At 35.5% G+C, this 23,446-nt stretch overlaps 1 protein-coding gene across 2 annotated transcripts in view; it reads right to left on the bottom strand.

The window, feature by feature from the left end:
• Window positions 1-12,150: 12,150 nt before the first annotated feature.
• The window catches only part of LOC117435375 (cadherin-7-like), a 43,457-nt gene continuing 32,161 nt past the window's right edge, over window positions 12,151-23,446 (bottom strand). For both annotated transcript variants that reach the window (XM_059020352.1, XM_059020353.1), the window contains exons 9-12: window positions 22,703-22,824; window positions 21,684-21,801; window positions 20,415-20,666; window positions 12,151-15,639 (exon numbers count right to left, since the gene is read on the bottom strand). In XM_059020352.1, the coding sequence (XP_058876335.1) occupies window positions 15,146-15,639; window positions 20,415-20,666; window positions 21,684-21,801; window positions 22,703-22,824 (986 nt within the window). In that variant the 3' untranslated portion in view covers window positions 12,151-15,145. The remainder of the gene's footprint in view (window positions 15,640-20,414; window positions 20,667-21,683; window positions 21,802-22,702; window positions 22,825-23,446) is intronic.

Genomic DNA, 23,446 nt, shown 5'->3' with positions numbered 1-23,446 from the left:
TTTCAGTCATTCATTGTTTCCTTTCTTAGCTGCTAACGTAAACTAATGTATAGTGCAGCCTGGGTCAAACCGCATCCTCTAGGGTGTGTTTTATGATTTCCTATCAATGTTGCCACTCTGACATCCTCTGAATACCTTTCCATATTTTAATCACATTTTGTAACTGTTTAGGCAACACCAAATATACAATAATAGTGTGTGTAAATAGATCCCATTATCTCTTAACTATACATTTTTTAAAAACAATCATTTATTTTTGTTTCATGGATACATAAAATAAACCATAAAGCAGACAGCCTTGTATTGTGCTTCATTTTAAGTAAATTTTATTCTTAGTGACTTTCAGAAACCAGTTTAAGATTCTGGGGATATAAAGGTTATTAGCATGATGTTGACAGAGGTGCTGACAAGCAGTATTTGAAATAGAGGAAGGTTTGTTTTTAAATTATTAACACAACTACAAAGGCACAATCAGATGACTCAATGCATTTCTAGATTTTAGGGATCAGATGCATGTTATTCAGCTTAATGAAGTCAAAATAAAATAAAAAAAAAACCTTCATAGAACCTCAATTTAAGGGAACTGAAATAACATATCACTGAATAAAACATTTTAGTATAACTCTACACTTGTACTAATTTGCCTAAGTGTAGCATTACCCTCTAAGAAACAATACAAACTTTACATTTGTTGATATCCCCACTGTCTATATGGTAGGGGCAACTAGAATAATTCTTCATGTAACTACAAAAACACACACACACACGCACACTAAGGTTGCCACCCATTCCGTATAATACGGAATCGTCCCGTATTGGTAATTAAAATGTTGTGTTCCGTTTCAAATCGATACGGAACACAATTTGTTTTGTATTTTGCACTACTGAGCCAAATGTTTTTTTCATGCATGGGAAGTCAGAGATCTCCGTCTCTGGTGAAGCACCAACTTCCTACCAGAACCGGATCCATATCAGAGTTATCAGGTAATTATGGGAGGTGTAGTTCATTTGATTAACAATTATTCACTTTACACATACTGCACGAAAAGGATCGACTAGTGCGAGGCAATTCTAAATCCTATTGGGTGGTGTGTGCTGCTGTCAGCTATGTAGCTATGAAACATAATCTAGCTGACCGATTTCAGACACCATGGCAAATTCGGTAACACCTCAAAAAAAAAAAAAAAAAAAAATGGATGCAAAAATATAGAGACGAATGGGAGAAGGATTTTACATGGGTGAACAAAGTTCATGACAATATTTTCAAAGCCCGATGCACTGTGTGCAGAAAAGAATTTTCGATCTCTCATGGTGGAGTTTGTGACCTTAGACAGCATGAAGCGGGAGAAGGCCATGCTCGTAACTGTCGAACAAGGAGAACCAATCAGGCTATTCAATCGTTCTTTGTTCCAGAGAGATCATCTGAAGCTGATAAGGTAGGCAGGCTACTGTACTTCTCCTTGCATAATTTATTCCTCTAGCTAGAGCGATTACAATTAGCTAATGTTAGATAGCTAATGTTACCCACCGCAATTTCTAGCCATTCACGGACCTGAGCACGAAGTTATGATTTTCTTCTGTAATATGATTTCCGGTCTCTTTTTTTGCTTTCTTGTGGACTTTAAGTGTAATTATTTTAATTAATTATGCATTGGACAGTGTTGTACTTGTGTAGTTTTGACTTTTGATCGTTTACGAAATACATTTTCTGGGTCGCTCTCACAACTCAAAGCGCACCACCAATTAGTAGCTAACATTACTCTTAACGTTTTAAATGGACTTTATACTTTACGTGTGTGCACTCATAATCCGTTCATCATTCTAAGTGTATTTTCTTGATGTGTGATATGTAAATAGCATTTTAATGTATTGATCATTTTCTGGGTTCTTATAATCTAAGATGTAGCCTATTTATATATTTGCATTTTAATAGTATGTATTGAACGTGTTGCTGTTATTATTTGCATTACACAATTAATATTTAAATATTGAAATAACTAGCTAGTATTACTTAATGTAGCTAGAGTGAAGTTTTATTCCTTATTCATTATTATTGTATTATTGTATTATATTATTGTATTGTATCATATATATATTATTTAAAATGTATTGAAATAATATTTATATACTCACATATTTTAATACTTAAGATAAAATAATTGCCAGATACATATTTTAATACAGAATCAGTTGTTTATTAGCCTATTTCATGTTATTTCTATTAAGTATTTAGTGTAGCACAACTTGAGCTACAACAGTACAGACTGTGCTTTGAAACTGGCACAGAAAATGTTTAGTGATTTCATACATCTGTGGGAGAACAAAATCAGAGTCACTTGTGAAGGATGTCCTTGCCCCAAAAGCAGTAGCTGATGTCATCCAGACCTTATCATCCACCAATGGGAATGAGAAGCCACTTTCCTTTTCCATACAAACGGGCGCCTCAAACCAAGAGAACAGGAAAATGTTTCCTATTGCAGTCCAGTTCTTCACTCCTTAGAATGGTGTAGCAAATAAAATGATTGATTTTGTGGAAAATCCAGATGAATCTGCAGATGGCATTGTGAAATGCATCACCAGCTCGCTGGAGAGGTTTGGATTATCTCTGAACTCAGTTTCAGCTTTTACTGGCGACAACAAACATGTCAACTATGGTGTCCATCGCAAAACAAATGGAGTGACAGCCGAAACAGGTGTTCAATAAAGCTAATCAAAAGTGAGCTCCTTGTGAGCCTCTGTTTTGATGTGGGGTGTGCAGACTTCCACTCCTTGATCATGGAGGACAAACCTCTCCTTGCTGCTGCAAGAAGCAACCAAAAATATGCACGGACAAGAAAATAAAGAACTTAATGGCTGCTAATTATTTATCTTTAGCTTTATGCAGCAAATTCATTCTGGCATGTGACTTCCTGTCAGCAGAAATTTCATCGGGATGTCCACTGCTTAATTTGAAATGCGCAATAACTTTGTGGTGTTTATTTTAAAGGGAACTTTTAATTCCACATAGTTCTAGGTTTTTCATTGATATTTGTTTGTAATGAATGTGTGTGAAATCCTGACATTTGTTTGAATTGCCAAGAATCTACAAAAGTGCCCTGGAACTAATGTTATATATAATAAATGTTTTTGACTAATAGAAAACGTAAAAAGCTTATGATGCTTTCATTTGTCAAAATATCTTAAAATACATTCACTAATAATCATGTTTTAAGAGGTCTACTATATCTGTGAGAGTAACAAAATAAAAATGTGGGGGGGGGGGGTTGCGTGGCGTTGCGTTAGGGTCTGTTCCTTATTTTTGAGGTCATGAGGTGGCAACCCTAGCGCACACACACACACACACACACGCACACACGCATTTTCACATTCACAATAGTGAGTAATTACATTCTAAAAAAACAGGACCTGCTTCTGATGTCAGCATTTTTGTCTATCCTTTTTTTTTGGGGGGGGGGGTTGAAAAAGAGCACGCTATGTACGCTTGATAAAATTGATAATACCATTTAATTTGAATGCATAAAAAATATACTAGTATGGTGTTAACTCTTTCACTCACATACGAGCATGAATCAACCTACCATTGCCCACTGTATAACTGTGTGACAGAGCGTAGGGTCTGCACATGGGGATGCATGTGTGTGCGTGAGGGACAGCGGCCATCTTGGTGAAGGACCAGTCTGTAACGATTGCACAGCCACGTGGTTGTTGATTGATTGATTGAATGATTATTTGCTTGTGTGGAAAAGTGTGGAATGTGGCCAGGGGGTGATTGAATGATTAATTGTCAATCAACACCTGGCCACATGGTATCAAATGAGAACAAGAGTGTTTGTTTGAGTGTGTAAGAGAGAGAATAGAGTGAAAAACAGGTTTGTTTATTTTGAGGAGTTTTGTTTTCTAGTATTTGTAGTGTTTTGTTCAAAATGTTTATTTGTTCCTGTGTTTTGTTTATTTGTTTTTGATATAATAAAAGTGTGCAGAGAGCGCTAAACTGCATTTCCTGTGTCTTGGTCTAATATTTCAAAGGGCGCAGACCAGCCTTGCCTGGGACGCTACATCACAATCTGTAATGTATTTCATAAAATTCCACATAGACTAATGATGATAACTCACCAGCAGTCTTCCTGTAAAGCAGACCTGTATTATAGCTTTTGTAATAGGTAGGACTTAAAAGACAATGGGTAGAGTACAGTGGTAAAATAGCTGCTTTATAAATCTGTTCAGTTTCAGTCTTTCTCTGATACAGAATTCAAACCACTTACTGTGGCTACAGCCTACAAACACAGCATAACCTTTTGCTGACATAATCCTTCATTACCTAATACAAATCTGTGAGTGAATTAAGAGCAGACTCAGTTTGTGATTATAGCATAGAGATTGACAGAGGTCAAAGCTATGTAAGTCAAAATGAACTTACATTTTAAAACAATCTTAGGTGTAGGGTGAACTGATCAAAAGAGTATCATGGGTAGCATAATACACGTTTCCTTTTAAGAATTACTTGTTGGATTTATTAGGTCATGTAGTGCATACCTTAGATGGTATCCTTGAATGAAAATGTATTGTTGTTATTGATGAGATATCATAAATACAGTAGAAAGGGGGTTCTACAGAAAAATGGGTAGAACACTGAGAGTAGATCAAAGCAAGGCCCTAAAACATGTGATTCATTAAAAACACAAACACAAGTTATCCCACCTGTGTTGCAAATGTAAAGTTTGCATGTACAACAGAATTCATGGTTTTTTGTTTCCCCTGAAAATGTCACGTCTGATGACAGAAGAAGGTTAACTGCTGTAAATGCGCAGAGAGGCACCTCTTTAAAGGTCATTCAGAATCAATGTAACAATGGTTCATAAATGCAGAGATGGATAAAGGACAAAAATAGAAACAAAAAAGGAAACGCTTCATTCTATGTACTGGCGTAATAGTAACAGGATTACATCAACTTGGTGGTGTAAACTAAAGTTCATCATATAACCACGCTAATTCCTATTATTATTATTATTATTATTATTATTATTATTATATTTATTATTATTATTATATTTATAGATGTGTGTCTTCTCCAGCGTTGAAAGTTTCTGTGGTTGTGACAATACTTTGCCCATGTCTGCGGGCTTGATTTGTCAAAACCTGCTTGCAACCTGAGTTGTGTTTTCCAGTGGTTGAATTTTACAGATACTGCTATTCTGCCAGGAACACCCACATGTTGGTCTCAATGCAGCTACTGGTCTAAACTTTTTTTATTGTTGTTTAAAAGCTTTCCCACATTGTAATGCAAACATTTCATCATGTTTTTCAACAGAAAATTGATACAAATTACACATATTTGTATGTTGGGTATAATTTAAGATCACAGCTGTATGAGTTTTTCCAGCTTTTAATGTGATTTTAATTAGACACCTCTGCTTAATTAGGCATAGCATGCATCTTTTGGCTCACAGATAACCTGGAATAGCCCACATAGCAAGGAAATGGTTTTACAAATACCTGCTTTTACCTTTTTGTTCCATATAAATATTGAATATTGTGGAAATACACTTTTCATTGCAAATGTGATTGATAAATTATATTCTGTGTTGATCCCATATCGATAATATAGATTCAACTTTAGACAACTTCAAATATATTTTAAGATGGATCTGACAGACCTGATAATAGATAGGTGTTTCAGCATTCCAAATTTCACAAATTACTCAGTAAACAGACATTTCGTAAAATGTCCACCCCAATTAAGAAAAGAATAGTCATGCATCCCTCCAGAAAAAAAAACACTCTGCAGTTGTGTCACAACACATCACTTTCCCTAGCTCTCCGCTTTGTTGTATGTATTCTTGCAATATCTTTTTCAACATTATTGTGATTGTCAAAATGTCTTCTGAATTCATAACATCGGTTGCTAAAATCCAACTTGTCAATCAGGAATATTTCATTGGTTACCGACTCTTCTTACAAAGTTCAGCATTTTGATTGGTTCATCAGTCCTACCTGCTACCTGCGTAGGATCAGGTTTATGAATATGCATGACAAGCCCTGTATAATCACAGATCTGCTTTACAGACCCCCGTCCGGTTGGAGCAAAGATGCAAGATGTACAGGGGTGTATCTCCAACCATATAGATATGTATTTGTACTTAAAATCAATCAATCAATCAAACTTAGATTTATATAGTGTCCCTATACAGGTGCATGTCTCGGTTCGCTTTATATCATCATAGAACACAAGCCCTATCAAATAACAAGGTTTGAATCTTCGATTTGAACATGGATATGGATGAGATGCCTTTGATATCCGTAAGGAGAGAATTCCAAAACAAAGGGGCTATATGACTAAACGCCCTAGCGCCAGATGTATTAGTACAACTAGGAGGGACCACAAGGAGATCAGCCTCAACAGAATGAAGGCTTTGGCCAGGTGTGTATCTTTGAACCAACTCTGCGAGACAGGGAGGAGGAAGACCATGCAAAGATTTATTTTGAATTCTATTCACTGAGCTACTCGTCCATAGTTGAATTTCAGACATACACCTTTGCAAGGCATCCAGGGAGTTAGGCATAGAAGGTTTTACAGTGAAGTAAAGCTGTGTGTCATCAGCATACATATGAAAACTGATGTTATGCCGTTGAATAAAAGAGGTAACAAGTAGATTAGAACATTATAGAAATGTGCATAAGACATTGTCACACAGAACACTTTAAAACCTAGGCAGTCAAATCTGCCGTCCGTCTAAACGCGGTTCTGTTGCTCAGCGTGTAGAGTTTTAAGATTTTATTAACCCTTTAAGGACAGTGATCATGTAAACACAATCATACTGAAGTGTCATTCTGGGCCTGTGATCGTGAAAACACAATAAAAAACGCCCTTCATTTCTTTGACTCACTGGGCCACCATACTTTGTAGTACATATTGCAAATGCATATCATTAGATAGAGGAGGGATTGAATTTCACTGCCTGATTGTTTTTTTTTTTTTTTCACTGAGACGGGCATTTCATTTTAATTTCAAGGGCAGAGACATTTTCCAGCAGCGCACAGGGACAAAAGCAGAAACAAAACATCACAGGAACCTTTTTAGAATTAATAAAAAAAATGTGAAAACACTGTAAATCCGATGTATCTGACTTATAATTATATTAGAACATGTATTCTGTCTCATGTGTTTTAATATATATGATTTTACAGCATTTGTAAATATCAAGAAACAAGTGACTATGCAGATAATGTTTCATGATCTAAATTTATCAGGTACTTTTTTCCTGATAATAATGGCATAAAACTATTATTTTATTTATAAATATTTATTTTGAGAAAATAATCGAGAGTAGTGTCCATTAGTGGTTATAAAGACCCTGAGAATAACCGTTTATTTGGCATTGTAATCACTCAGATGAAACAATGTCTTGTATTGTATAGTCCATCAGGTCATGTATCTCTAAGCAGAATACATAATAATAAATACTTCCTGTCTAAGAAATACAATTTAAAAAAATAAATTCTGTTGAAAAAAAAGCAAAAAGTTTTTATGGTTTCTAAAGTACTTTATAATGTTCTCCTTCTGTCACCCTGCCCCCTTTACTTCCATGGAAAGCAGGTAACACATGTATGGTTGTCCCTAGATTCAGGTTCACACAGAGATGAGGTGCAAAGCGTTATACTTTTTTTGATACTTTTATTTGAAACAACATGTTGACGAACAACTGAACAGGAGTACAACGACTGGAGTTAATACACTGTGCTCTACAATAACCTCCCCCGACCTTGCTAGGACCTCTCCTTTTATGTTAAAGACCCCAAACCCTACTAAATACCCAGCTGTAATAAAGGGATTTGCAAGACTGGTTCTGTAACTCCTATCTTTTAAACAAACAGAAAACACAAAACAACCACACGCCAACAGTTTCTCTAATACACATAACATTACTATCATATGCCCACATATGATAGAAAAGGGTGCGGGGCAAAGTCCTGCCATAAATGTATTGTTTATTTATAGAACAGGGTACCCCTACCCGCCCCTGTGCAATTTATTATTTTGTATTTGTTTTGTTGTGTTATTATTATTATTATTATTATTATTATTATTATTATTATTATTATTATTATTATTATTATTATTGTTGCTGTTGTTGTTATTGTTATGATTTATTTATTTATTAAATGTGACGGTGAAGAGCCGTAGGTTTTGTTTGGCAGCGTGGATGGGAATCTCCATCCACAATTTAAAAACCTTGTGTAGAAGGTGTATCACCTGCATATAAGCCTGCAGTTCTCTCTGCTCTGGGTGGGTTGTTCAGAGGAGAGACCGGAGCGAGAGAAACGAGAAAGAAATGTGATGAGACAGCATCATACCTTCAAAATAATCTATTTATTTGTCTATTGCCATTATATGGGGCATATTCATTATTTTATTAGTATTATTTAGTCATTTATCAGACACTTTTATCCAAAGCTACTTATAGAGACTAGGGGGTGAACTATGCATCACAACTGCTGATGCAGAGTCACAATAGGACCTCGACAGGTAGGACAGATCAGCAAATCAAAATGCTGGACTTTGGGAGAGATCAGGAACCAATTAAATTGGAAGATGAGCAATTAGACACAGAAATGAAAATTCTGCTGTCTGGAGTCAGGTAATGGCTAATTAAGCATGTTTATATGCGTAGGTCTGGGTACAGGCGTGAATTTGAAACCCTGCATTTTAATAATGAAATGAGAGAGAGAGAGAGAGAGAGAGAGAGAGAGAGAGAGAGAGAGAGAGAGAGAACTAATGAATCTCTCTCTATGTGTAAAGTACAGGATGACTGAAGAATTAAATCTAACTTAAGATTTTTTTTTCTTCACCTAATTATCAAATTCTATTTTGATGGATACTGATAATTAGTGGGACCTAAAATAGTAGTAGCAGTCTTTCAAAGGCTCCAAATGTAGCCTTAAAACATATTGGTTTACAAATATATATTTTTCACAGGGGCCAGATTTTGCATTATTGTGTTTAACACTGCACAGAGGGCTTTTGCTTATATACAAGGAGTGACTGTACTAAATTGCCTGATTTTAATGAGTGTAAATGTAGCTAGTGAAATAAATTTAGATTTTTTTTTAAATGTTGTTAAATTTATGAAATCCTATATTTAATTATCTTAGAAAAACAATAGCAATGGCAATCTCTGGCATATAGATTGCAAACTTCCCCATAACTTCCCTGAATGAATAAAAGTAGGGGAAGTTGGAAAATAAACAAACAAGACTGCAAAGATCTAACCAAATCACAATCACACAAAACTAAAACAATATATAAATGACAACACAGAAAATCAATATCCTAAAACACACAGGCATTTATATGTTAGGACCCCAATCCGAAATACGCCCCCATTTAGATCAGGACGACCCCATCGGGTTCAGGTTAATTAAAATATTTAGAACCCCGACATCTTTTCGTTGTCGGGGTGGGGTTGTCTTGAGAATGACCCCATCATGGCGATGCAGAACATTCATTTAACTCTTCCAATTAAACTACACTACCGCATTAGCTGTGCAGTACACAACAGAGTACCATCATTTTTGCTGTATTCAGAATAAAATAACACGTGAAACAGCAACCTAAATATTCTACATGTGTTTAATTCTAACAAATAATAATATTAATAAAATAATCTGAATAGTGCAACAATTCTACATTGTTGGAATGTATTTTCTATTGTTTTGGCCAGGTTGCAATATTTCAATCAATGAATCAATCAGTCAATTATTGTATTTTTATATGGTGCCTTTCATGGCATATTATATATCTATATATATATATATATCTATATATATATATATATATATATATATATATATATATATATATATATATAATATTATATACACAGTACTGTGCAAAAGTTTTAGGCAGGTGTGAAAAAATGCTGTAAAGTAAGAATGCTTTCAAAAATAGACATGTTAATAGATTTATCAATTAACTAAATGCAAAGTGAGTGAACAGAAGAAAAATCTAAATCAAATCCATATTTGGTGTGACCACCCTTTGCCTTCAAAACAGCATCAATTCTTCTAGGTACACTTGCACAAAGTCAGGGATTTTGTAGGCATATAGTCAGGTGTATGATTTAACAATTATATCAAACAGGTGCTAATGATCATCAATTCAATATGTATACTGAAACAGAAACAGCTGTGTAGGAGGAATAAAACTGGGTGAGGAACAGCCAAACTCAGCTAACAAGGTGAGGTTGCTGAAGACAGTTTACTGTCAAAAGTCATACACCATGGCAAGACTGAGCACAGCAACAAGACACAAGGTAGTTATACTGCATCAGCAAGGTCTCTCCCAGGCAGAAATTTCAAGGCAGACAGGGGTTTCCAGATGTGCTGTCCAAGCTCTTTTGAAGAAGCACAAAGAAACGGGCAACGTTGAGGACCGTAGACGCAGTGGTCGGCCAAGGAAACTTACTGCAGCAGATAAAAGACACATCATGCTTACTTCCCTTCGCAATCGGAAGATGTCCAGCAGTGCCATCAGCTCAGAATTGGCAGAAAACAGTGGGACCCTGGTACACCCATCTACTGTCCGGAGAAGTCTGGTCAGAAGTGGCCTTCATGGAAGACTTGCAGCCAAAAAGCCATACCTCCAACGTGGAAACAAGGCCAAGCGACTCAACTGTGCACGAAAACACAGGAACTGGGGTGCAGAAAAATGGCAGCAGGTGCTCTGGACTGATGAGTCAAAATTTGAAATATTTGGCTGTAGCAGAAGGCAGTTTGTTCGCCGAAGGGCTGGATAGCGGTACACGAATGAGTGTCTGCAGGCAACAGTGAAGCATGGTGGAGGTTCCTTGCAAGTTTGGGGCTGCATTTCTGCAAATGGAGTTGGGGATTTGGTCAGAATTAATGGTCTCCTCAATGCTGAGAAGTACAGGCAGATACTTATCCATCATGCAATACCATCAGGGAGGCATCTGATTGGCCCCAGATTTATTCTGCAGCATGACAACGACCCCAAACATACAGCGAAAGTCATTAAGAACTATCTTCAGCGTAAAGAAGAACAAGGAGTCCTGGAAGTGATGGTATGGCCCCCACAGAGCCCTGATCTCAACATCATCGAGTCTGTCTGGGATTACATGAAGAGAGAGAAGCAACTGAGGCTGCCTAAATCCACAGAAGAACTGTGGTTAGTTCTCCAAGATGTTTGGGCCAACCTATCTGCCGAGTTCCTTCAAAAACTGTGTGCAAGTGTACCTAGAAGAATTGATGCTGTTTTGAAGGCAAAGGGTGGTCACACCAAATATTGATTTGATGTAGATTTTTCTTCTGTTCACTCACTTTGCATTTTGTTAATTCATAAATATAAACTATTAACATGTCTATTTTTGAAAGCATTCTTATTTTACAGCATTTTTTCACACCTGCCTAAAACTTTTGCACAGTACTGTGTATATATATATATATATATATATATATATTGTAAAAGACCGCTGCCACACAGGTTCGTTGCCCCTTTAAAACCACTACCCAACACACAGGAATGGATTTTTTTTAAAGCACTGACGCGCTATTTTTAATTCACACAAATAAAACGAACACAAAACAAACACCTAGCTCTTTACGAGCACTAACTAAACTTTCTGGAACACCCTGACTATAAGTGGGACGGCTAAGCTGTTTCCCCACCAAACACAACTCCACAAACAAAATCAAACAGGTTTAAATTGCACACTCTTTACCTCACGACTGCTCGGAAGCAGAGCACCTCATCTGCCTCCTTCTACTCAGCCGCGCCTAGAGCAGATTAACTGCCCTCTTTAAATACCCTGCACCTGGTCCTAATTTACAATTGTTTCCAGGTGCAGGGAATAACTAACACTTAAACAATAATCAAATTAAAACAATAAATCAATTAACAAAACCCTTCCCCAATTAACAAAACTAACACATTTTACTGCGGGGAGGATTTCATTCCCCTCCCTGCTGTGCCACAATATATATATATATATATATATATATATATATATATATATATATATATACAAAAACAAAGTACAATGGCATAACTAAAATAAAAACATGCTTACAAACACTGCTAAACTATTTACCTTAATAAAAAAAAAAACTCCCTATTACCAAAAGCTAGGAAAAACAAATGTGTCTTTAGCAGTGCTTTACATTTCTCCAGAGAATGAGAACCTCTCACAACTAATGACAACGAGTTCCAAAGTTTATGAGCACTGGTGGAGAAACTCTGTCCTCCCAGCTGGTCAAGGGAACAGCCAGCAGCTCTGAGCTTGAAGAGCGCAGCTGACATGTAGGGATGTAGCAAGTCCGATAAATATTTAAGGCCAGTTCCCCGGAGAGCCTTGAAGGTCAACAGAAGAATCTTTAAAAGTATCTGATATTTGAAAGGTATCCAATGCAAATTTTCCAAGACAGATGTAATATGTTCCGTTTGTTTTGTACTTCTCAGTATTCTTGCAGCAGCAGCATTCAGGACCAGTTGCACTATTCAGATTGTTTTATTAATGTTATTAGTTGTTAGAATTAAACACATGTAGAATATTTAGGTTGATGTTTGAGGTGTTATTTTATTATGCTGTGCTATGTACTGTGCAGCTAATGTGGTACCGTAGCTTTAATAAGAAGTTATGTGTTTTCATTACAATCAATGTCAAGCACTCAAGCTTCTAAATAGGCTTTCTCTTGTTCCATGTTTTGGTATGTACAGGACTCAAGTTTTGAGTTTGAAAAATGAAACGCAAGACGTTTGCGGTATTTTGTTCTTAATGTGTTGTTATCTTGTGTTTTTTTTAACAAAAGTGAACTAATTTTGAATGGTAACATGTACTTTAATCTGTTATTACTTTAGCAAATGGAATACACAGCAGCTAGTTTATTCAGTGGGGACAGGGCAAGCGGTTTAGCCATTGGTTGTTATCCTCCACTCCCAAACTCCACCCAATTCACAGATTTTGTACTTCCCTGATTTTTCCTGAACTTCCCGGCATCCTTAAAATGTATCCACTCTGGGGAAGTTTGAAAGAGATCAAGAGCAAGAAGTTTCAGTACTAGCGTGCAGCAAAGTTGCCCCTCAAGTTTAAAAAGTTGAAATATTTTGTCTTGCTCTCCCCAGTGGGAACAGTCTCTGCTATCATCGTACATGCATCACACAATGCTGACAAAGTAATTACAATTTTGTATATCAAAAGATGCTCTTTGCACTGAAACAGAACCACATCATTATTTTTTTCTGCTTTTTTTTATTTAAAATTATACACGTGACTTGATGTCCTGAGCAATATTTAAAATTCTATTACAAAACTCTTAATTCAGAATGTACAAATGAAAGCAAAAGCAGTGGGGTAGACCATTAGGAAGAAGATGGATTTACAAAATTGTTGGGTGGTTTTTCATGAATCAACTTTTGTTTACAAACTAAAGGTCACTTGGAGTAATGGAGATCTACAATGTGATAGGACTGATACAATACAAATCCCAGGCAGGTCGCTGTTAATTACAAGTACATTTGTTGTTTGTTTGTTTTTTAAAGGGACATTTTTACAACGGTTAGCCTGAATAGTTTAATTCCAAATGAAAATGAATTTTCCAGCAGTCTGATGTCCAGGTCACTGTGAAACTAAGTACCATTCCAGATATTGGAATCTGGATAAGATATCAATCTGGATAAGAATTTAAGGAAAGATAAGGAACTTGTGTACCTCTTACTTAATCAGCCTTCCCAGATTCCTCTCGAAACTCTTTCCAACCAAATTATTTCTGGTCACCACTTTTCATATCCTATGCAGTTGAATGAAATTACTAAATTATATTTCCAAATTTAAAATGTTATTTGTTTAGTATACAGGGGATAGTCCTTTCCCTAATGCTAACATTAAATATGACTTTCAGTAACAATAAAATTTATAAACACAATGTTTGATAAATATGGTGCTGAGGCTAAAAATTAAAAGTTGCTGTAATTTATTAACAGTGTGCATTTTTCACTATTTTTCATCACAGAATAATTCTGATTCTTTAACTGTAACTCTGAAAATAAACTAACAATGTATGATACAGTCTTTCTGCAAAATACACCATCATCCCCCCTTTTTAACCTTAAACTGCAATGTAAGACATGATGTGGTTGTAATAAAGTTTTGTAGGTTTGGACCGATATGTTGACTCATCCGTTATGATCCTGTAAAGGCTGTTTAGTCTGTTATAGAAGGAATGTTCAGATGTTTCATTCAAGTTCATTATACACTATGATGGTCTGCAGCTTTCTGAAAAAAATAATAACTGTTCTAGTGCTCTCGCTATTCTTTCATCTTTCCAGGATTCATTTACCTTATATAAAAGTCGACAATATCAACATGTTTACACATTATACAGGCGGTGGAAAAACAGGGCTAAACAGAGACGAAAACAACGGTAACTCTCCTGTACTAATCAGAAGATTAACTAAGTCTTAAACAGACAGCAGATACATTTCTAAGCATAAATACATTCTGCTGTCACTGTTTAGAACCTGTTTTTATCTGACACTTTTAAAATTGCAATTGTAAAATCTCTTTTACATAGTAAAAGAGCAAATACTTTACTCGACCTGTATTATACAGATCCTATTAAGAAACACTGACCTGAAAACCACTCTTTTGACGTTAAGTCCATTTTACATTTTCCTTTTTTAAAGGATCCATATACATCTAGAACCATAAAAGCATACAAGCAGTACCATAACTGAACTTGTACTGTAATTTGCTACAGCCAAAAAACATTAGATGCCATGCGGAGAACAAGAAACATATGGAAAAACTGTTGTAATAATACACAGGTATTCAGATTTAGCTTGGCAGTGGAATGAGCATCTCAGCAGCATTTTGTGATTTTGAGGCAGCATGTGCCTTGCCTCTTATCACATGAGCCATTATCCCAGGTTAGCCTAAAACAGTTATCTAATCAGAGATTACTGAGATTCTAATGTTACTGAAATAGTTAATTGTTCATTTTACTTAGTCTCTTGGGAAACTCCAAATAAGGTACAAATGCACAAACCTTAAAGGTTAGAATTGTTTTTTGTTTCTTCATATCTTTACACCATCAAACTAAATGTCTTAAAGCCTTCTCAAAGTTAGCTCCAAGGCTAAGAGAATACACTGTCCTCGCTGTTTCCGTACATGTCTGCCAGCTTTTTGAAGCGAGGTCCCCAGTCACTGAGGTAATCATAATTCTGGTCTGAGTCTGTGCTCAGTGACTCTAAGGAGCTGAGTGACTCTGCAACAGAGCCGCTACCTTCAAAAGCATAAGTCTGCAGGGAGTCATAGGGAGGAGCGCTGGGATCTATGTCAGCTTCCTTTAGTCTATCCCATATAAACTCTCTAAAAATAACATTGTCTGGAATGCTTTTATATGAAGGCCTGGAGAAAAACTGAATTTCAGGAGTTACGTCTCTCCGTGTCTTGGTGTCTCGTATGACATTGAGGTTCCTCAGAGCAGCCATATCGAAAGCCTCGGTGTCTTCTTCCCCTCCTCCTTCGTCATCATAGCGGACAATGTTCTCTCGAATATCCCGCTCCTCATCAAATATTAGTGGTTCCTTCTTCCGCCTTCTCATTGTGACAATGAGCAGCACCAAAACTAGAAAAAAGAAAAACTAAATTACTTTCTAAATGATTGACCCATTACATTGTGGGGCACTCTCAATTTCAAAAGCATCTCCATTTTCTCTCTCCCTGTTTCAAAACTACGAAAAAAATATAATTACTGAACGTCCTTCTGAAAGTAGAATTAAGAATGACCATGGAAGCTATCTGTCCTTTGTAAAACAAATTGATATTTCACAAGAGATACTTCATACTTGGTTTAGAGAACAAGCAAAGATTGTAATCCGTAAACAGTTTTTACTAAAACACAGCAGTATGGGATTTTCGTACTCATCCATCCTGGTGTTGAGGTCGGTACCACACATCAGTAACATATGAGACCACTGGCACTAATTCCCAACTATGGTAATATAATACATTTTGCGGTACAAACGTGATTTATTTTGTTCTTGGTACTAATGACAGATGCTACTTAAGACTAGTAACAGGAATTGTATCTTATCTTACAGCTAAGGGACTGAAAAGTCTAAGCTTAAAGTGTAAATTATTTTGCTTTTAAAATAACTACATTATAAAGCACTGTCCTTTTATGAGTCACCTGCAAATGGCAATAATTGAATACATGGTGTTACATAATAAAAAATAAATAAATTAATATATATATATATATATATATATATATATATATATATATATATATATATATATATATTATTTTTTTTTTTTTATTTGGTCAAAGAAGCCTGCCTGGGCTACTTTCAGCAGTAACGCCTTTAGTTATAGTAGAAAGTTGTGCAAGGTTATGTCACAAATGAGATATTTACTGCTGAAGTCTCGTGAACATATGACATGGCTTTCAAACGGTGCTATGCAAAAAACAAAACACCTTAGTCAATTTGTATTGCTTTTTAGCATGTAAAGGCAATTTACCCATGTGTGTGATATGTGCGTGCTACGTCACATTCTCACGGCACTAGAGAGAGAATCTGGAGTTTCTAAACTTCATGGAACCCAAGCCACTGTCTCCTGTTTATGGAATTTGAACAGCCATTTCAATATTTTTCAAAAAATGAAATACAACTCAATAACTCCACTAAAACAGATAAAATAAATAAGCAAGTGCACTACCATCACTACTGTCACTAATGTCATATTAGAAGAAAGATACAAGAACTTAGATAAAGGGATACAAATAAGGGGAATGTGTGAAGACTAAGATAGGCTTGAAAAAGTTTTTAACTTGAGTCGACTGACATTGGGCCCTATTTTCAAAGGAACTTAATAGTGCTTACCGTTGAGTAAGTGTGTTTTTGAGTGCTTTTACACAATTTTTCTATTTTCAAAAGAGTGTAAGTTGTAAGACTATATAATGGTTTTCTGTGTAAATGTATACTACGTTGTAAGTGGTTATGTAAAGTATTGTTGCTTTCAAGTATGTTTCTCAGGAAACTACACAAATATTTTCGTTAAACTTGTTAAAGACTATTAACATGTAATTGACTTGTGCAAATTTATGCTCATATGAATTTGTAAATAATTACTGAATATATAAAGATGATTTTCAATTATTAAAAATCGGATTTCACTGTTTAAATAAACCCCACTGAATTGAGTTAGAACTACATTTCTGGAGGCATCGAATAAAAGTGTTATACAACTCTACTAGTTTGACAAATAAACTATTTTTCACCTTTGGGAGCTGCTTAAGCATGATCTCGATTCACTGCCAGAAGTCATGCAAAACCACCCAGCAGCTTATCCCCCGATTTCCACGTGGAGCGCAAGCGAGTCCAAATGTGTCACTCTTGTGAGAATAGCGTGCAGGGGTTATATGCACATCTGCAAAGTTTAACACGTCTTTTCAACATGTTCCAGTAAATAAATAAGTAGACTATATGGTACAATAGTCTGCAGTTTTGTTTTTCACTGGCAGCAGTCCCTAAGAAATGTGCTTGACAAAAAATGACACCTGCATCTACAGAGGATGAGATGAGGGGATTTATTTCTTTGTTGGTGTTACAGGGGGTTGTAAGGAAACCTTGTCAGGATTGGTACTGATCGAAATGACCGATTTATTTATTTATTGCACCTACACTTCACAGATAATAATGCATATAACTGGGGTATACACCCGTACCTGAAACTGTGGAAGATACAGTAGGTGGCGTGACTCGAAATTTGTGACACAAGTTTTGTGATGTATAAAGACATTAGCATTGACGAGAGTATGAAATCTATCTCACAACATTTTTTTCTAAAAAGTGCTATGATGCACAATGACTTTTTACCACACTGTTATATAATGCTGCGATTGTAAAAAAAAAAAAAAAAAGTTATTTATACTTATATAATGCTACCATATGAAAAAATATGTTATGATCTATATTGTTATAATGCTACAATTATAAACTGTTGTTATTTTGTTATTTAAATTCTACTGAAATAATATATTTATGTTTTTCATAATAACAATAAAAACTGTATTTTTAAAAATATTACAAAACTTGTTTTGAAAACAATTTTTAACATGGAAATTGCCAAAATAAATGGGCAGCTGGATGGTTAAGCATGTCTATGCCACTGGTTTGACACACATATTCAAAAGGGATCAAAAAGGTTTCCAAAATAATAGTCAACGTTACTGAAACTATCCCGAAAAGCAGCAACAAATCCAGGTACATTTTTTGCTGATGAAAAATCCCCTGCTGCAATTGACTGCACTCATGTGACCTTTTGACCAAACTAGAATACCATTTTAAAAGGGTTTTAGATCATTACATTTACGTTGAACTTTATCTATGGTGTGCTGTTCTGTGCCCAGGTCATTAACAATTTCAGTCACTTGTCCATATTTCTTTTGTTTTGTTTTGTGGAATATCCAGCTTTAGTGCTGTTCTCTCTTCCTCTTTCTTCCTCTTGTTTATCTTAATAGAATACCACTTGAAGCTTATTGTAATGTGTAGATAAGACTGCCCTGTTGTTTTCATGCAATGTACATCTTATAAGGTGGCCATTTAAAGCACAAACTTAAAATGCAATGGAGTTTTTGTTGTTATAATGCATGGCGCATGTATTAAACTTCCCATAGAATGGCACAAATACAGGTACTATGAATTACAAAATTGCTATTGCAAGAGGTAAGACACCCTGCTAATCTCAAATCCTTTAATAGGTCCTGAGCTTCCCCATGTACTGTACAGTAATATGCACCTTGCTCTGCTAAACCTGGTTGTAAACTGAAATATTAGATTACAGTGCATCTATTACAATTCTATTTTTTCTTTCCATGATTAGCTTAAAAACTCAAATAGCAGTGGTAAGGAAATGGGATCAAACGTAGTGTGCAGTTTATCAGAGTATTTAGGGGGACCTGTGACCTTGTCTCGTCTTCTTCTGTCACTTGTTCCTGACTTTAAAAATCCTCTACCTATACCGAGGGTTATGAATTCTATAATAATAAGCCATAAAATAGACACTAATCTTTATGATAACTGACATCATCTGAAACTTGTTTTCCTAAATTCTTTTGATTGCTTCTGAGCATATGCAGGTTTCGTTCATTTGGGAGTATATTTTTTACTGCATATGGTTATATAAAAATAAAAAGTCTTTAAATAATGAATGCCCCCCTCCTAATCTGGAGTTGTGTAAATGGAGTTTGGTCATATATAAAGTAAGGGTCGAAACTCAAATATAGGAAGTGAGGTTATCCAAACTGCTTATTAAAAAGATAAGCAAGCTACATCTCTATTTCCAATGTGGACTTCGGTATCTGCAATGCACTGATGTAATAAGAACACAGACATACCCCTAGGGCAGTATGTACTGGTCAAGAATAACTTATTGCTATTTGACAGACTTTGAAATCATATGAACCTTTATCATCCCAACATGTAAAAGGTATCAGAATAAATGCGAAGGAGCCCAAACAAGCTTGAAGTGATAACTCAACCTGTTTCCTGTGAGGGACCTACCCCCCCCCCCCCGACGGTGTATTCTTATACCTTTTGCAGTGGAGATTATTATTATTATTATTATTATTATTATTATTATTATTATTATTATTATTATTATTATTATAGTTTTGGAGAAAATCTTTTTTATAACATGTGGAATATACAGTGTCTGTTTTTTATTTGTACACTTCTTATATTTAATAAACATGCTATGCTTTAATCATGGAAGGTTCTGGTGTAATTCCTACAATTTGCTTGAAGCATGTTGTGTTCTTGTCAGTGTTTTTATGCATTGTTAATTATTAACACACTTGCAGTTAATCTCCTTTGTAGTTTAATACATACACTGTCGTATCGAACGTAGCATATTTGCCGTTAAAAGGCTCTTATGTTTCTTTTCTTATATCAATTTTCATCCTGTTCCATATTCTGGCTCTAGGAACACTATTTTCAACCACTCTTTAAGAAGACGTTTCATCTTTTACAATGTACATTTGGTCAGTTTCTTGGTGCTGTCAATTCCCCCTTCTTCCCTAAAGTCACATTATTATCTAATAATCTGCAGTTGCTTTACCTATACAACCCCACAGCAATGTCTATCTTGGTGAAGGACATGCTTAGCCCCGACTATTCTACTGTAATTCTCTGAATATAATGCTCTCCCTGTGTGTAACACGCAGCACTGAGCTGCCTTGAGTTAAATCCCTTGTATAACGTTCACCTCTTGTATAGAGTGCACCCCTTGTATACTACCCTATAAACATGGCAAGTTACAGTGATGCATGACTGTCAGTGTTATACAGAAAATGAAAGGACAAGTAAAACACTCAAAGTGTATAAACAGGATACATACCTAGCAATGTTAAAACACAAGCCAGTATTGCTATAAGGGCACCAGTGCTGAGTCCGGCTGGTAACACGTATGCTTCTGCATTGCATGATTGGGCTGTCCCATCTGGATCACAGTCACAGACTCGAATCGTCAGAGTATTAGTGCTGCTAAGGGATGGACTGCCACTATCCATAATAAAAATAGGCAACTTGTAAATGGACTGATCTTGTCTTCGAAAGCCATTTCTTTTGGTCAGGATTGAGGCTGTATTATCTAAACAAAGAAAAGCTGTTTTTAGCAATTATCAACACAAAAAAAACCCCATAAAAAATACAATAATTATTTAAATATGAATATGTTAATATGTTGTGTGTAAAAATTGTATTTACAGAAACATTCTATGGAGAATGCAAGGCTAATAATGTATACATTAGTGTTACTGGCTTAAGGCAAGGTCATGTTATTAAATACAATAAGACCTTATTATTAAGTACCAGATTTAATAAACAAGATTTTTATTGGTGCTGATAACTATCTGCCATCTCTGATATTTGGAGGGTCTGACTAATACTGTACATTTTATGATTTAAAACAATAATTAATTTAAAATGCAATAGTAAAACTGGGACCTTGTAGTCTTTCTTTTTAATCCCATAGCGTTACTAGAATTATTCCTATTGATGCATTTTTTAGCAAAGTGTTTCATTTAAAAATGTAGCTTTTTTATATTAAATCCACTTCACTGCTGAAAATGTGACATAACTGTTGCACTAGACAGAGGTTGATTTACAGCTTAGGCATACAGAACAATAAAAAATGTGCACCATCCCTGTAATCATCAGCTATCATTTATTACATTAATGTATTCAGTGTTACTGTGGTCACCTTTATGAAAACAACAAGCTCAATCCTAACAGGCTCATTTTTCACAGCTCAGTCTGTTTGCACAATGTGAGGCATCTGAAAATGCAAGCATGTGCTTTGCCGTTCACCCTAATTCAGATAAAGTGGTATAAATGCAGAATGTCAAAAGCTGTACTTAAAAATGATTGAAGCCCCTTCTGTTTTTTTCTTCTAGTGTCCCAGTGATTTAAAGAACAGTTTTGCAGTCATGACAGCTAATTCAAGTATAGAAATGACTTAGGCACTGATTGCACCTAAATTAATGTCCAACTAGCAACATAACTGCTTAGAATCAGCAGTAAATGTCTCTGAATAATGCCTTCCCTTTCATGTCAGGGAAGGCAGTTCAGCAGAGTTATTTTATTGGAATGAATATTACAGTCATACCTTTGTTGTCTCGAAGGGTAAAGTTTAAATTGCTTGCTGCCTCAGGAGTCAGAGCAAAGTAAAATCTGTGACCATTGGGCGGCTCATCTTTGTCAACAGCACTTATTGTCTGGATAACCTGAGAAAAACAGGAAATATGTCTGTCAGTATCATACAGATAACTTGATGACTAGGGGAGTTTAATCTGATCCACGCTTCCTCAGAATAGCTGGACTGAGCCACTGCTCACCTAAATGGCTGTAGGCAGAATAAGAAAGGCTCAAACTCCATCAGAGCACTGTAGCAGATTGTCTTTGTGATATTTTTGTTAAATCAACCTCTAAAAATCTCATAATAATCCCTGCAAAGCCATCAAATTTGAATTTATCAGCCATGCATCATTCCTGAACACCCTCTTAATCTGCTGAATGCCCCCCCCCCCCCCCCTCCAATCAAGAACATGAGCTTTCATCCAAGCCTGGAAGTTGTCAGAAGCGTTCCAAGAATGGCCTTGCACACAGATCATTACTGTCATAAATGGACTAGTTCAGGACTCTACTTGCAATACATGTTGTATTGAATTAAAAATTGCATTCACCTATACACACCTACAGTAATACAAATAAAATGTAATAGAAAAAAATATATACTACAAATTGTTCTCCATGCAACACTAGGAACAACTGGTTCGTATTTCTTATCAAGCAATTTCAATACATATGAACACTCAGTTTCTCACTGTATTTTTTTCAGAATATGCAATAAGGTGCAGTCAACACATATTTATGTTAGAAACTCGGGGGTCTATTTTAATGATCTCAACAATGGTGGATCTATGTCCTGCCACCGTTTACTGTATTCATCTTGCTGGTGTTTTCCCCCAGGGTTGGTTTATTGACCCACGTATTAACATTACTGAACACAATAACAATACAGTGCAATGAGGATAATAGACACTCATTTTGATATAAGTAATTTGCCATATATATAAACTAATTTAAATTATAATCTAATCTATAGAAAAGAGTTAAATGGAATACCTGTCCAGACTGAGCATTTTCACAAAGAAAAGTTTCATATTCTATTGCAAACATTGGCGCATTGTCATTGATATCCAAAACAGAAATAACAGCGATTCCTCTTCCAACTTGCGATGGGTCTTCTGTGAAAGTGAACAAAAACAAAACAAACATATATTTTTATAAGCCATTTTTTATGCTATGATGTATACATTTTTTAAGCTTGTGTACGCACTTCAATCCTCAGTGACACAGTTCATGACACAGGAATGAATAGCAAAGAAAACAAATTAAATAAGTACCGGTATGTAAAATATATGAATACATATAAATCAACAAGAGAACCATAATAGTTCAATTAAATGTGCAGATACTAGAATATGTGAGATGGAGAAGGAATGCACTGCCAATTAAAATGTTTTTTTTTTTTTTTCCAGAGGGTAGGGTAGATACTGCATACATTAACCTGCTTGTTTTGTCTGTGGCATTAGAGCAATCTTTGAGAACACAAGAATGTATTTACTTAATTTGCTGCAAGCCATTGAAAACAGCAGCTCAAGCAACAGCTAGATCAACATTTCATTTTCTCACTTCTCCCCAAAGCTATGCCACGATTTTAAGTACATTGAAACTAATTAAATCAACTAAATAATATATCCATCACTATTTACAAAGGACACAAACACTTGAGTTGTATCTCTTTTACTGGGTGGTACATGAGATTTAACCATTGGAAATAGTATAAATAGCTGTAAAAGAAACAGA

The sequence above is a fragment of the Acipenser ruthenus genome, chromosome 3, assembly GCF_902713425.1.
Source record: "Acipenser ruthenus chromosome 3, fAciRut3.2 maternal haplotype, whole genome shotgun sequence".
Lineage (NCBI taxonomy): Eukaryota > Metazoa > Chordata > Actinopteri > Acipenseriformes > Acipenseridae > Acipenser > Acipenser ruthenus.
The sequence above is the reverse complement of the archived record's forward strand: the minus strand, read 5'-3'. Positions and strand labels throughout refer to the sequence as shown.